At 47.2% G+C, this 15,655-nt stretch overlaps 1 protein-coding gene across 1 annotated transcript in view; it reads left to right on the top strand.

Annotated features, from left to right (window-relative positions):
* The window catches only part of KCNK3 (potassium two pore domain channel subfamily K member 3), a 102,457-nt gene extending 87,127 nt beyond the window's left edge, over positions 1-15,330 (top strand). The window contains exon 2 of the mRNA XM_063915008.1: positions 8,816-15,330. Coding sequence (XP_063771078.1) covers positions 8,816-9,669 — 854 coding nt within the window. The 3' untranslated portion in view covers positions 9,670-15,330. The remainder of the gene's footprint in view (positions 1-8,815) is intronic.
* The last annotated feature ends 325 nt before the right edge of the window (positions 15,331-15,655 follow it).

Here is a 15,655-nt window from a genome sequence, read left to right as displayed (position 1 = left end):
TCTCTCCCTCACCCCCCCCCCTCTGTATCTCTCTCTCCCTCACTCCCCACTCCCTATGTATCTCTCTCTCCCTCACTCCCACCTCCCTCTGTATCTCTCTCTCCCTCACTTCCCCCTCACTCTGTATCTCTCTCTCCCTCACTCCCTCTGTATCTCTCTCTCCCTCACCCCCCTCTGTATATCTCTCTCCCTCACTCCCCCCTCCCTCTGTATCTCTCTCCCTCACTGCCCCCTCCCTTTGTATCTCTCTCTCTCCTTCACTCCCCCCTCCCTCTGTATCTCTCTCTCTCCCTCACCCCCCTCTGTATCTCTCTCTCCCTCACTCCCCCTCCCTCTGTATCTCTCTCTCCCTCACTCCCTCCTCCCTCTGTATCTCTCCCTCACTCCCCCTCTCTGTATCTCTCTCTCCCTCACTCACCCACCCTCTGAATCTCTCTCTCCCTCACTCCCTCCTCCCTCTGTATCTCTCTCTCTCTCACTCACCCTCCCTCTGTATCTCTCTCTCCCTCACTCCCCTCCTCCCTCTGTATCTCTCTTTCCCTCACTCCCCTCCTCCCTCTGTATCTCTCTCTCCCTCACTCCCATCCTCCCTCTGTATCTCTCTCTACCTCACTCCCCCCCTCACTCTGTATCTCTCTCCCTCACTCCCCTCCTCCCTCTGTATCTCTCTCTCTCCCTCACTCCCCTCCTCCCTCTGTATCTCTCTCTCCCTCACTGCCCTCCTCCCTCTGTATCTCTCTCTCCCTCACTCCCCCCTCCCTCTGTATCTCTCTCTCCCTCCTCCCTCTGTATATCTCTCTCCCTCACTCCCCTCCTCCCTCTGTATGTCTCTCTCCCTCACTCCCCCCTCTGTATCTCTCTCACTCCCCCTCCCTCTGTATCTCTCTCTCCCTCACTCTCCCCCTCCCTCTGTATATCTCTCTCCCTCACTCCCTCCTCCCTCTGTATCTATCTCTCCTTCTCTCCCCCCTCCCTCTGTATCTCTCTCTCCTTCTCTCCCCCCTCCCTCTGTATCTCTCTGTCTCCCTCACTCCCCCCTCCCTCTGTATCTCTCTCTCCTTCTCTCCCCCCTCCCTCTGTATCTCTCTCTCCCTCACTCCCCTCCTCCCTCTGTATATCTCTCTCTCCCTCACTCCCCTCCTCCCTCTGTATCTCTCTCTCCCTCACTCCCCTCCTCTCTCTGTATCTCTCTCTCCCTCACTCCCCCCTCCCTCTGTATCTCTCTCTCCCTCCTCCCTCTGTATATCTCTCTCCCTCACTCCCCTCCTCCCTCTGTATGTCTCTCTCCCTCACTCCCCCCTCTGTATCTCTCTCACTCCCCCTCCCTCTGTATCTCTCTCTCCCTCACTCTCCCCCTCCCTCTGTATATCTCTCTCCCTCACTCCCCCCTCCCTCTGTATCTCTCTCCTTCTCTCCCCCCTCCCTCTGTATCTCTATCTCCTTCTCTCCCCCCTCCCTCTGTATCTCTCTCTCTCCCTCACTCCCCCCTCCCTCTGTATCTCTCTCTCCTTCTCTCCCCCCTCCCTCTGTATCTCTCTCTCTCCCTCACTCCCCCTCCCTCTGTATCTCTCGTTCTCCTTCACTCCCCCCCTCTGTATCTCTCGTTCTCCTTCACTCCCCCCTCCCTCTGTATCTCTTTCTCCTTCTCTCCCCCCTCCCTCTGTATCTCTCTCTCTCCCTCACGCCCCCTCCCTCTGTATCTCTCGTTCTCCTTCACTCCCCCCCTCCCTCTGTATCTCTCTCTCTCCCTCACTCCCCCTCACTATGTATCTCTCTCTCTCCCTCACTCCCCCTCACTATGTATCTCTCTCTCTCCCTCACTCCCCCCTCCCTCTGTATCTTTCTCTGTCTTGCTCACTCTCTGTCTATATATCACTCTCTCTCCCTCTCTGTTTCTCTCTCCCTATCTCTCACACTCGCTGTCTCACTCCTCTCTACGTCTCTATGTCTATCTCTCTGTCACTCTATCTCTCACTCTCGCTGTCTCACTCCATCTCTCTCTCCCTCTCTTTATCTCTATGTTTCTCCCTCTCTCTCTCTCCCTCCCTCCCTCTCCCCCCCACTCTCTCTCTCTCTCTCTGTTTCTCCCTCTCTCTCTCTCTGTTTCTCCCTCTCTCTCTCTCTCTCTCTCTCTCTCTCCCTCCCTCCCTCCCTCCCTCTCTCTCTCTCTCTCTCTCTTTCCCTCCCTCCCTCTCTCCCTCTCTCTCTCTCTCTCCCTCCCTCTCTTTATATCTCCCTCTGTGTGTTTGTGCTTCCAGCCTAATATCCATCATTCTTGGCTGGGCTTTGCCTCTTGTCAGGTTGTTCTGAATGTTCCGGGTACATTGCAGGCGCTTTCCCTCTCCAGGACGGCGTCCAGCTCTCAGCGCAGCAGATGTGGAGGCTGCAGAGGGGAAACGGGACTCGACCTTTAAGAGCTTTTGATTACATCAATATGCAAGCGGAACGCAATCCATTTTCTCACAGTGGCTCCGACTCTGGATTGGGAGCAAAGTAAAAAAGGAGCGAGTAACTGAGCACCTGGACAAATCACGCTGCAAGTCAGGGGGGGCAAATACAAAAACATTTCTTTTTGCATGCAGGGTAAATACTGGCTGCTCTTCCATGCAGCCCACACATGCTGACAGCTTTATTCATACGCTGCAATTTAGATGTGAGTTTGGGCACACCACTCCCAAATCTACTTCTCTACATGCTGCACGCTTTGCCAAGGACGCAGTCACTTGCTCTGTTCTTGGTGTCCTGCCACCTCAGAATGAGTCCCGGCGTGTCACACACGGACCTTATTATCCATTGCTCGGATTAATGAGCGCACATGTAAGCTGTCGGCTGGAGCATTATCTTCACAGGTACCGTAGATCTACAGTACAGTAACTAGATAAACAGGCATTAGATGGACCCCGTATGGTCGACGTGCATTCATTTAGGGGTTTTTTATTGTGTCACTTTCTATGTTTCATGATACGGGACACAATTATAGCAATCGTAGACCCTCGCCACCTGGATGTGTACTGAGAGGCCCACCGGCGGCCTTGCAAATCCCATCCCGTAGAACGGCGCAGCACCCGTCACAGATCCTGCAGGAAGTAAGACGCCGGAGCCATTGCAGCTGCGTACGGGATGCAAGAAGTGACCAGAAAAAGGTTGCAACACACCTGGGCTTTTGCTGACGCTCCCCCATTACCTTCCTCAAAAGCACCCTGACTGTCAATCACTTTGCAAATAAATCCTCTCTGTGCCGTCGCATTACATGCGCGGTGCGACATAGATGCATGCCCAGGCCGCCGATAAACTCTGAAATGCAAAAAGATCGAGGTTTTTTTATACAGCTTAGCATACAGCCCAACGGGCCTAATTCAGACCTGTTCGCTGGCTAGGGTTTTGTGCAGTCCTGCGTTCGCATAGTCGCCACCCATAGGGGAATGTATTCTAGCTGTGCACGTGTGCGAACGCATGTGTAGCAGACCTGTACAAACTGTTTTTGTGCAGTCTCTGTGCAGCCCAGCTGCTGGAAACCTCCCTGCAAACACATGAACACGCCTGTGTTTTTCCAACCACTCCCAGAAAACGGTCAGTTGACACCCACAAGCGCCCTCTTCCTGTCAGTCTCCTTGCGATCACCTGTGCGAACGGGTCCCAGCTGTGCATGCGCCGGCACCGTAGTGCACCTGCGCATGCCAGACGGCCGAAGGCCATAGCAGGGATGCGATCGCCTCTGCTTGATTGACAGGCAGAGGCGATCGCTGGGCGGGAGGGGGGCGGAATGTCGGCGTTTGGCCGCCGTTTCGTGGGTTTGGTCCGGCCAACGCAGGCGTGGCCGGGCCGAACGGGGGGCGGGCCGCAGCGGCTGCGGGACGTCATCTCAGCCGCTGCGGGCCGGGGAGCAATGAGTAGCTCCCAGCCAGCACGCTAAAGCTGCGCTGGCCGGGAGTTACTCTTGAAGTGCAAAGGCATTGCCGCTGAGCGATGACTTTGCACTTCTGCGAGGGGGGGCCGGACTGACATGTGGGGCGGGCTAGCCCTGTGCTGGGTGTCCCCCCGCCCCCGCATGTCAGGGAAGAAGATCGTAGCTATGCTAAATTTAGCACAGCTACGACCAACTCGGACTGACCCCCTTTATATTTGACAATTACAGTATACACACATTTGGGTTTTTGGTATCATTGCTGACACTGGTTAGTGTTGGCATATTCTGTGGAACACTGACTCTTTTGTATGCTTTCTAATAAATAAAATATTCCCAAAAGTCCCCAATCACCACTTTATTACTGTACATTTATAAAAACATCTTCTTACCTTCCTTCATCCCCCATGAATGATCCCCATGCAGAAATGACCCACGCACTACAGCTGTAACATGATTACTGATGGGAGTCCCCTCGGTTCCCCTTCCCCAACTGGCCAATTATTATATTTTATTTGTTTCCGCAGCACTGTACAGCGGGAATACAATTAACAGGTTATCTCTCAACCGTAAAAATTGTGGCAGGACAGTGTCACTTTTTGGGCGCTGTCCTGCTATGCCACCAGGGGACCACAGTGTCCTGTGGTGGGGGTGAGGGAGATTAGGAGGCCCCCTCTCACGGCAAATGGTGAAAAGATCCTGTGCGCATGAACGTGGCATCTATTCAGTGGAGGGAGGGACTGGGGGCATCTCCAACACCTCCCAGAGCACCGCGCATACCCCCTGCGGGACAAAAACGGAGGGTATGGCTAACGGGTACAAAATTTCCATAGAGACTTGTTCCATTCTACAAGGGTACTCCCCCTTTTCAGGCGCACACACCTAAGGTGCATGCCAAAGTCCCGTTTTTGTTCTAAGGAAAATTGGGAGTTTTGCAGGAAGTGTTTCTTATATAGGAAGTTCCTCTGCAGTCTTTTTGTACAGCATGACTGCAGCTAGTAAAGACACACTTCTCCAGCTCTCCAGAACCTTGTGGTGATTTGCACATAGACCAATTTACAACGCAGACAAAGGTGATGGTAGAGTGATTCACCATGTTTTTGTTATTCAGGGGGAGGGTAAGGCAGTTCAGGATGCAATGAGAAGAAGGGAGAGCATACTGAGTCCGAGTCGTAGTAAGGGACTGGGAATCAAGTGACAAGGGGCACTGGAAGTGAGGATAGTGCTAGGCAGGGATGGACTGGGGCTGCATAGTGGCATAGTAGCAGTCACATGTGACCGAAAGGGTGTGTGGTCATGAGGAGAAGCCTTGGAGACAGGCATGAGAGTAGGTAAACGGGGGAGTTGAAGCATCAGTCAGAGGAAACAGGAGTGAGTGTTCTATAAAGAGATGTATGAGGGAGCAGAGAGATTAGTTGGAGATTTATCAAAGCTTGGAGACAGATAAAATGGAGAGAGATAACGTCATTTTTCAGACACAGCTTGTAACATGGCAGTTAGTAGCTGATTATAAGTAGAAATGAGCGGGTTCGGGTTTTAGAAAATGTCCGGGAACAGACCAGGTTAACATTATAATTTTCACTGGCCAGCTCTTGTGTTGGTGCACCTAAAAGGCTGAGGGCGGGATGTACTAAAGGGAAAATGTGATAAAATCCCCGTTTTCGGGGGTTTTATCACATTTTCGTATATGTACTAACACCCGGCCCCTGCGTTTTCGCCCATGAGGGTATCGCCATCTTTGGATGGCGATACCCTATGGAAGCTTATGGGCCTCTTATCACCAGCCGCTGCAACCCACCACCTCCGTCGCCCCCCACCGCAGATGCCTCCCCCCCTCTCCCCCCTGGCATACCTGCCTACAGGAAGCCTGAACCCGGAAGGTAAACTCCTCCTCCCCCTAGCATTGCAGCCGGAGGTCCTTCCGGCTGCAGGGGGGAGGAAGCGCCGGGGATAGCCTGCTGCCTGCTTCCCAGCAGGTGAGCAGGTGAAGAGCCCAAGGAGGTGACGGAGACCCCCCCCCACACCACTTCACAGGTATCGCTGGGGACCTCCGTCACCTCATTGCGATGTTGATCGCATATGTTAGTACATATGTGATCAACATCGCTGGGAGGGGTGGCGATCTATGTTAATACATCCCACCCTGAGTGGGAGAGGAGGCAATTGGTTGCTATAATGCTCGGTGCTGGCTGTCTCTGATTACAGTAAGATACCTCACTGACTTGTTGGATACAACAGCCTTGAAACAGAAAGGGCCGTCCCAAATATATAAAGAATAATTCTGAATGCCTGAGCTGATCACTCACTAAATAAAGGATGATTGTAGAAAACAATAACACTGCCCCTTTGCCTGGGCTTTCAGTACTGTATACAGGGGTATACTCTGCACTGTGTATTGGCAGTGGCTAGGGCCTGTGTTTGGTCCACAATTACCATCCAAAGGTACTAGGCATCAGGGGGGCTCCAAGCTGTAAAAGCTGCATTATATACTTTAATGTCAACAGAATATCTCTCCTGTAGAGAGTTTGCAGTCACAATGTGCAGGGCTTAGAGTGGAGTAGGTATAGGGCACTGGTGGCCTCAAAAGGCTCTTGGGTGAGGTGTTGGTGTGGAAGTGTGCATTTAAGGTCATTTCAGACCTGTTCCCTGGTGTCCCCGCTTCTGTAACATCTCTCCTGTAATATCCCTAGCTCTCCCAAAGACAGCCCGGCACTCTCAGGTGTGGCCCCGCAATCACAGCCCCGGCTCTCAGCTCCTCTCACTTTCACCACTGTTGGTACTTTTATGTAGCTCCACCCCCAACAGCCCAAGTCTTTCCCATGTTGGGACCCATCAGGACCGTTCTCAAGGTGTCTGCCGGAAGTGGGTAAACACAATGATGTCAGTTTTATCCATGTTTAGGTCTAGATTTATCAAGCCTTGGAGAGTTATAAATTGCAAGGTGATAAAGTACCAACCAACCAGCTCCTAACTGGAATGTTACAGGCTGTGTTTGAAAAATGACAGGAGCTGATTGGCTGGTACTTTATCACCGTGCTATATATCACTCTCCAAGGCTTGATAAATCGAGGCCATAATTTGAAAAAATGCTGGGACATCGAGGATGAGGCAGAAAATGAGCAAATAAGAGTGCAGAACTAGGGGAGCAGGCATCATATCACCACACAGGCGCTCTACTGCCGAGCCATCCCCGCACAGGCTCTCACAGGGAAGAGAGCTGATTTCCATTTCACATCATTGTCTAGTTAATTAAGAAGCGAGAACTTTCCCTGCGGTGACAGGTCATATTTATCATTTACATATTGTCTCCGATGAGAGTTTAGCATACGAATATTCCCTTTCCCACTCTTCACCATATTGCTATTTAATTCATTAAAAGCCTTTGTCATTCTATAACTTTGTTTGCGTAGTCATGTCAGGGCGCTCTGCGCAGAGTGCGCTCATTGTGCGAGACGTCAGGGGGAGACAGGCTGCCTTCCGCCCATTGTTTTGTTTCATGAAATGACACCTTTTGTTATTCCAATCAGTCAATTGGGAAGTATTATTAAAATGTCTGCACCGGTTTATCAATAGACAAAGCATCAAGTTTAATGAAATGTTCCGGTGAAATAGGATTTAATGAGTCTCCTCGTCAGAACTTTAATGGAACCGTCTCTACTCCAAAACAAGTGCTGTATCATCCGATATCGGGCAGCACGGTTGGTGTAGTGGTTAGCATTATGTCCTCACAGCACTGTGATCATGAGTTACATTTCCAATCATGGCATATCTGTGCAAAGTTTGTTTGTTCTCTCCATGGTAGCGCCCGAAACATATTGGTAGAAAACATGAACCCTAGTGTGTGTGCGTCCATGAGATAGGAAATATAGATTGTAAGCTCCACTGGTGCAGGGAGAGATGTGACTGACTGACTGACCCCATAGTGCATAAATAGAAGAGGGTAAGGAGTAAGAGGGTAATGATGGAGGACAGCCAGCCTCGCTGCATTTCTCCCCTCAGGAGGCTCATTGGAGGCTCATTACACTATCCACAGAAGTGCAGTGAAATGCTGAGCTTTCTGTTCTTCTATGAATATCTTTCTCCATACTAGTGTATGGGGGAACGATATCTATATTATTCAGGGGCACTGCTGGGGAAATCTGAGATTCCTCCATGGTAACCCCTTCTCTGAATGGGACGAAGCTATGAAAAGCCCTAGGGGGCGAGTGATAAATGGCTTTATACTGCTGCATGAATAGAGACCCCTTTCCGGGTGGCCACTACTACAGATGAAAAGTTTTGGGAAATTTAGCAAAGCTTCCATTTACTGCAAGTCCTCTTGCAACGTTTACTAAATACATTGCCTTATTGTTCTTCTTTCTGTGTTCTTCACCAATGTCTTCATATCATTACATAACATGTACAACAGAAAATAGAAAAAATAAGTTGAGCGCTTCCTCGACCTTGGATCCATACGGAGTGGCACTTACCAAGGCCGAAGCTAAGGCCTTCACAGACAGGAATTGAGGGGGAAATGTTAAGTGTCAAACCTTCTAAAGAGTGGACAAGTGGAGAATTAGCCCATATCAACCAACCAGCTTCTAGCTAGCTTTTATCGAGTACATTCTATAACATGATAGGTACAGTAGATTGCACTTGAGGCAACTTCTCAAATTGTTCACGTCTCCATTCTTTAAAAAGATTGATACATTTCCCCCTAAATCTGTTGCTGTAAGATCCTACTCTGGCTGAAGCCTCACCTTCTCGTAATGTTCATTTGGAAAAGTGTCCATTTGAAGCTGAAAAGTAAACTGTGAACTCAGTAGGTCAGTCGTACCTGTGTAGCCTTTAACTCAGCACTAATTTAAGAGTATGGGTCTATGACATCCCATGGTAGACCAATTCCTAACTTTTAATCTGCTTTTTTTTTAGGTTATGGACACGCTGCTCCGAGCACAGATGGAGGTAAAGTCTTCTGCATGTTCTATGCTCTGCTGGGGATTCCACTCACCCTGGTCATGTTCCAGAGCCTGGGTGAAAGGATCAACACCTTGGTTAGGTATCTACTCTACCGTATCAAGAAGTGCCTTGGAATGAGACGGGCTGACGTATCGATGGCTAACATGGTCATCATTGGATTCTTCTCCTGCATAAGTACCCTGTGCATTGGAGCTGCTGCTTTTTCACACTACGAGCAGTGGAGCTTTTTCCACGCGTACTATTACTGTTTTATAACCCTCACCACCATTGGGTTTGGAGACTATGTGGCGCTTCAGAAGGATGCGGCTCTGCAAAATAAGCCACAGTACGTTGCCTTTAGCTTTGTGTACATACTGACGGGACTTACCGTCATCGGAGCTTTCCTCAACTTGGTGGTTCTACGGTTCATGACCATGAACGCAGAGGATGAGAAGAGGGATGCTGAACATCGGGCCTTGCTGAGCAGGAACGGTCACTCCAGCATTAACACCACAGACACAAATTCTTCGACAGGGGGTTTTCGGAATGTGTACGCAGAGGTTCTCCATTTCCAGTCCATGTGTTCATGCTTGTGGTACAAGAGTAGGGAAAAACTACAATACTCTATCCCCATGATCATACCCCGTGACTTGTCCACCTCCGACACGTGCATGGAGCAGAACCACCACTCTCCCGGCAGGTTCTTGGTCACCCCGTCCAATGGATGCATTTGCAACAGCCAGCATTCGGCCATCAGCTCCGTTTCTACGGGACTGCACAGCCTCTCCACGTTTAGAGGACTCATGAAGCGGAGAAGTTCTGTATAGCCCTAATCAGTCCAAAAAAAACACAGACATTTATTACAGTGTCCTGAAGCAATCGTAGAGGGTGCAAGCAAATGAAACCTAGCTTTTATTAAGTTGTCCCTGTCTCCTGCACAGAGTGGTGGCAGCCGTCTGTGGGACTGAGATATACAGCTTGGCGCCTCATACCTCAGTGAGGTCTCCAGCTCCCAGTGATTGACAGGCTGAACCCACATTCAGTACAAGGAAAGGTTTGCAGACATTGCGTGTAGGTGAATGCCAAGAAGTGACAACCTCTCGTTCTTGTTTTGCTGGTCCTTACATGTAGGATTCATACCAGTGTCTGTACAGTTATTACAGGTGTCTTGCACATCACTGCAGAGCATGTTATACGTGCTGACAGCCCTCACATAACATCTGTCTATTATGTAGCAGCCTTTGGGAGGCAGATACGTGTACGAGTCCTTTTGCTGAAAATAATGAGAGGTAACACTAATAAGGATTTGTGGCTGACCATCTCATGAATACTTAAAGCCATTTCACCATGTTTTGTAAATTGCACCTCTGCAGTATGCTGAAATTCTATCTTTGCAGTGTCTATGACATGTAACACCCCTCCATCACTGAAGAGAATAGCAAAATATACTGTATCCTTTCCCTGGGACAGTCCTGCAGTAGCCTAATGCCTTCCTGTCCTCAAGGGGTAAATTCTGCGCTGATTGCAAGGCGGCCTTTACGTGCCCAACCTAATAATAATTCCAGGACTGCTAATTTACTCTTAATTATCATTAAATGTTAAAGTTGTTTGTTTTTAAGGCCAAATTGCATATCTCTGTACACCATTTACAACAAGAAAATGTGAAGACGGTATAGAGGGTCCTGTCATCCAAAAATAGCTGTGCTTGCTAAATGAGGTGCAGAAAGCAGACGCTCAGGGACATCTCCATTGCGCAGCTTCTGAAATCAGGATAAAACGTTAATTTTTTTTCGATAAGATTAATTATTTTCTACAAAAGCCGCAGTCTCAGCGTCACCCCTGATTTAGAGCGGGTAACACCCAAGTGCATTTGTGCCATGTAAAGATAGCCGTGGAGCCCAACTGATGCCAACGTCATGCAAGCAACTTGTGTCCATATGTCTGTGGGTGAGATTTATCAAACCTTTGAGAGAGATAAAGTTGAGAGGTTGCCCACATACCCACCCCCCTCCCCCAGATTCTGAGAAAGAATGAATACAGTAATGCTCTGTCGTAAGTCACACACATCCAATCAGTACAGAAGATTACTGTAACATCAGACCGTTAGGCTGCAGACCACAGAATACCTGAACGTCATATATAGTAGAACCTGTGAGCACATAATTATTAATATATCTGTCAGTAAGTGCTCAGTATCCGTGTCTGGAAATAGAAAATAACAAGCAGCCCTGATAGCCGAGCAAATCTAAAAACATTACAGCTCTGTTATTGTCTGTCCTGCCAAATCCAGGAAATTCACCAATTACTAGTTTATATTCCAGACCTGGAACTGTGTCATTAAAAGACTTTTGCTGCATTAATTCATTACACTCAGTAGCTTCTGAAATGTGTATCCTGCTATCTTATTGTTATCTCTTCAAACAATTGAATTAAGCAGCTATTAGAATAACCAGAAACTCAGCCCCAGCAGGACAAGTGTCCTCTGTGTAATGCGATCAGTACCATAGTTTCCTGCACATAACCTCTGGCTCGCAGAAAACAGACTTGCAGACATTCTGCACTTGGCAAAGTATCAGTATAACCGATGTCTAGAGCCTGACGCTCAGCGCTGTAACTCGGCGCTCCTTATGGTGGGGGCTTATTTACTAAGCAAGCCGCCACTACCTGTTTATAACCAAAATGTAAAAAACACGGGTTGTTTTGCTTTTACAAGCATTGTCCTTTTAAATTTCGGCCAAGCAATGGCATTTGCAAGCCACTTCTTACTGTAATACCCCCCTTTGCTCCTTTCCTTGTGCCTGCTTAAAATCCAGTACCCAATAATTCTTAAATGCATCGTCAGTATCTGACTCAGGTGTTTCAGCTACTTGATCTGTAACCCCAACCCATTAATATCTCAACATCGATGCCTCGAACCTCCACCAGTACCTTTTAGTTTTTGTAGCCTCTGCTTTCAGGTGGAGGAGTAAAGTGGGTTCCTTACATCAGCCAAGGCTGGTTGTTATATCATTCAGAAGTTTAGGTGTGCAACTCATGGCTTCTGACTGGACAGGTCGCAAGTCAGTCCAATCAGGTGAAGCATAAGTTTAATATGTAGTGAGAATAGTGGAAACTCCTTCGCCCATAGCAGTGCCTACCAGTGGGTAAACCAAGCGTGACTGACAACTTAACACTAACGGTTGGTGCACTACTGAAAGTAGAAAGGGTTGACCAAAGGTCGCCTCCGATATAATATTTTGAAAACACAAATGGCCACATTAAGTAAGCTTTTAGCACAAATTTTATATTTTTTCCAGGACAGTCACAATTGTGGCCCTGGAAATGTTTACTCAGATTCCCCATACAGCAATTACAGTTCTATATGTAGTGGGACTAGGAAGCATATTACAATACTTACCCCCAGTAATAAGCAAGCCATGGTTTATATAGGCTGAACAAACTTCAGGCCTCTTGGTTGCTCCAGTCTCTGATCCAGAATTCTGGAAGCCGTTCCTTAGAGGCACATTTATTATTTATTCAGGTTCTCCCAATGCTGTGGTGATTTTTTAAGGGTGGCATGGTGGGTATACATGGTGAGAGCTACATGCCTTGCCGACTTGGATTTTTCACTACTGGGAATGTATCAAATACCGAAACTATTTTTGGCAAAATGGTTGTTAACTAATCCAGCCCCAGTCTGGTTCTTGGGTTGGGGAGATGACCACCTCAAGTCTAGATTCCCAGTCAACAACCCACAAAACCTGAGTTAATAATATGTCTCCCTTAGTAATGGTAACATAGCTCAGTAGGGATTACTTTATATTAAAAAACAACTTTAAAATAGTCCAATAGTCACCAAAGCCTTGGAATTCTCTTTGAAATATATCACCATTTAAAAAAAAAATCTTCGGGCTCATAGGTCATATAACATCTATGACCAATGTCAACCTCTATCACTTGTAGACTCCATTTGTGTTTCCTGAACTAGTCCCTCTGATAATTGTCTGTTCCTCAAGGTCTTCCCAGGCAATCAGAGTCTGGGTAACCGATAATAAAAGGGAAACATGGGATAAGTGGATAGCAAGATGGGGCATCAACCTACCTGGTAGTTGTAGTAGAAGAACCGCTGATGGTTTCATGTGTAATAAATTGATCATTCTACAAATTAAATATAACAGGGATTTATCTGTAGAAGATGTATGAAATGTAAATAAATGCACAAATAATGTACAGATAGATAGGTAGATAGAGAGAAAGGTAGATCGATAGATCGATAGAAGGATCTTAGAACTATGGATAGATAGAATTGTAGAACAACAGATATCTGCAATTGTGGGCAAGGGTGGACCCCATGCATGGCCAGAAAAGCCCCGTCTGAGCTTTCAGATCCATAACTAGAAACCCAAAGAACTTATCATCTTGTCCGAAAAGGAAAATAGTCCCGCACCCAAATTATATATGTTCTCTTGTTATTCTGTACTTTGTATGTTCTAGCATTGTTTCTATATCATCAGAAAGAGGTGTTTATATCGCCCCAGGGCTAAACAAGAAACACCTCCGTGGATTAAATGTATCGCTGGTCTAATGATACAAATACATGGCTAAAAGTCACTGGATAAAGCCAGAACGATAGAAAGATATTTGGTAAAAGTTATAGGAGGACGCACACAACCACATTATCTGTAGGTGAAAACCCCATGAAATTACATTTTGATGCCGCACTTTGCAAGCCATAGCCGTACTCCTCCTGTATCATTAAATAACGTGAGGCTGATGATTATAATTATGAAGAAGCGCAGATTCAATTTGAGCTTTTGACCTCAGTGTCAAGGACCTCCTGAAGCTGTCTGCTCGGCCGGCTGAGGATAAATGCGTGGTGTCCTCACTATGCCACGCTGACATTCACAGGAGGCCTGTGAGGTGGGCGATACAATCTGCAGAATGGAAATTCCAGCGTCTAGCAGAGATTGAGTCTGTCGCTGCTTATTTAGGTAATTGCCAAAGACGTAGAGTGAATTGACAATGTGCAGTATATGTGGCTCCAGCCTATTGATCCATTTTACTGTCACAAAGAAAATATTTTTATACGAAAACAGAAGATGCGTATGAATGTCTGCATGTGTGTGTGTGAGGATTTGTGGATGAATTCATCTAGAACTAACACTAGAGCAATCTGGATCCATTTCCTCTGAGGATCAGTCTCCTCAAAACACGTCAAGACTGTCGGCCATTTTGTCTGACGTCCAGATAGCAAACCTCTTGTTATTGTGTGTAAAGGATTGGTTTCAGTTTCCATGAGACAACGGCCACCATCCACAAAGATTACTTGTCAAAATGAAAATGGAAAAGTGTTACCTAAAAATGTCACGGGTGTCAGCCATTTTGTTCAAGGCAGTTGTGCCAACAACATTTATAAAAGTGCGCTGTACTTCAAGAAATGTAGTTTTAATTTAAATGGAAGTCTTAAACTAAATAAAATAATGTACTTGTTACTGTATATTGCAAAATATACACTGCCAAAAAAGCATACACTTTAAAATTGATATAGGATGCACCTTATCTGAAGCAACATATCTTCATTCCTGAGGTAAAATTATACTTAAACGCATTTATTTTTATTTTTTCAAAAGCTTGTGATTAAAACTAACCAATAAGCATCGGTTTATTTTGCGAAAGTGAGATTTTTTTTTTTTTTTTTTTATAGAAAACTCTTATCACTCTGGAACCCTTAGCAGTTTGGGAGTAGCTATAAAGTTATATGACGTGTTAGATACTGTAGTGAGGTTACAGAGATGTGTTTCCATCCGAGTGTTTATGAAAACTAAAGATCCAGGTAACTGTACAGGAAAGGTGTAGCCACCCGAAGCAGCCAATAAACTGCTTGCACTCATTTTGTAATCTGCATTTGGAAAAATAAGCTGTTATAATTTCATTGGCTGCTGTAGTATACAGCAATATTTCAAGAGTTAGGTGGAGATTTGTCAAAACTTAGACAGAGATAAAGCACCAACCAGTCAGCCCCTAATTGACATTTTTAAACAGCTTGTAAAATGACAGACGCTGATCGGTAGGTTCATTATCTCAGATTTATCAAGCCTTGGAGAGTGATAAATTGCACAGTGCTAAAGAACCAACCAACCAGCTCCTAGCCCTAAATGTCATGCTACAGGCTGTGGCCCAGATTTATGAAGCCTTGGAGAGTGATAAAGTACCAACCAATCAGCTCCAAACTATCATTTTTCAAACATAGCCTGTAATATGGCAGTTAGGAGCTGATTGGTTGATACTTTATCACCGTACAATTTTTACACTCTCCAACGGTTGCAGTAGCGGATCTTGCCACGGGCAAACAGAACTTTTGCCCGGGGCGCCGGCGCCATCCGGAGGGCGCCGCACCACGGCAAGATCCGCTGCTGCTGTGCCCCCCGCTGCCGCTGCCCGCTGTGAAGGGAAACTAGACGCTACGCGTCTAGTTTCCCTTCGTGGAGAGGACCTTTTCTGTAATGATGTGCGGTGCGCGTTGACGTCATCGCGCACCGCACAGCAAAGGTCCTCTCCACGAAGGGAACTAGACGCGTAGGGTCTAGTTTTCCTTCGTGGAGAGGACCTTTGCTGTGTGGTGCGCGATGACATCATCGCGCACCGCACATCATTTCAGCGGCGCTACTACTGTACAGGGGGCGTAACTACCACGCCCCCTGTATGAAGCCATGCCCCTTATGGCCGCCCGGGGCGCAAAAAGACCCTGCGCCGGCCCTGAACGGTTGATAAGTCTGCACCCAAGTTATGACACATCTACCCTTAGCCTTAAGCAGACTTATGTAATAAATACGT

Source organism: Pseudophryne corroboree, chromosome 4, assembly GCF_028390025.1.
Source record: "Pseudophryne corroboree isolate aPseCor3 chromosome 4, aPseCor3.hap2, whole genome shotgun sequence".
Taxonomy (NCBI): domain Eukaryota; kingdom Metazoa; phylum Chordata; class Amphibia; order Anura; family Myobatrachidae; genus Pseudophryne; species Pseudophryne corroboree.
Note: the sequence above shows the minus strand (reverse complement) of the source record. Positions and strands in the feature narration are given on the sequence as shown.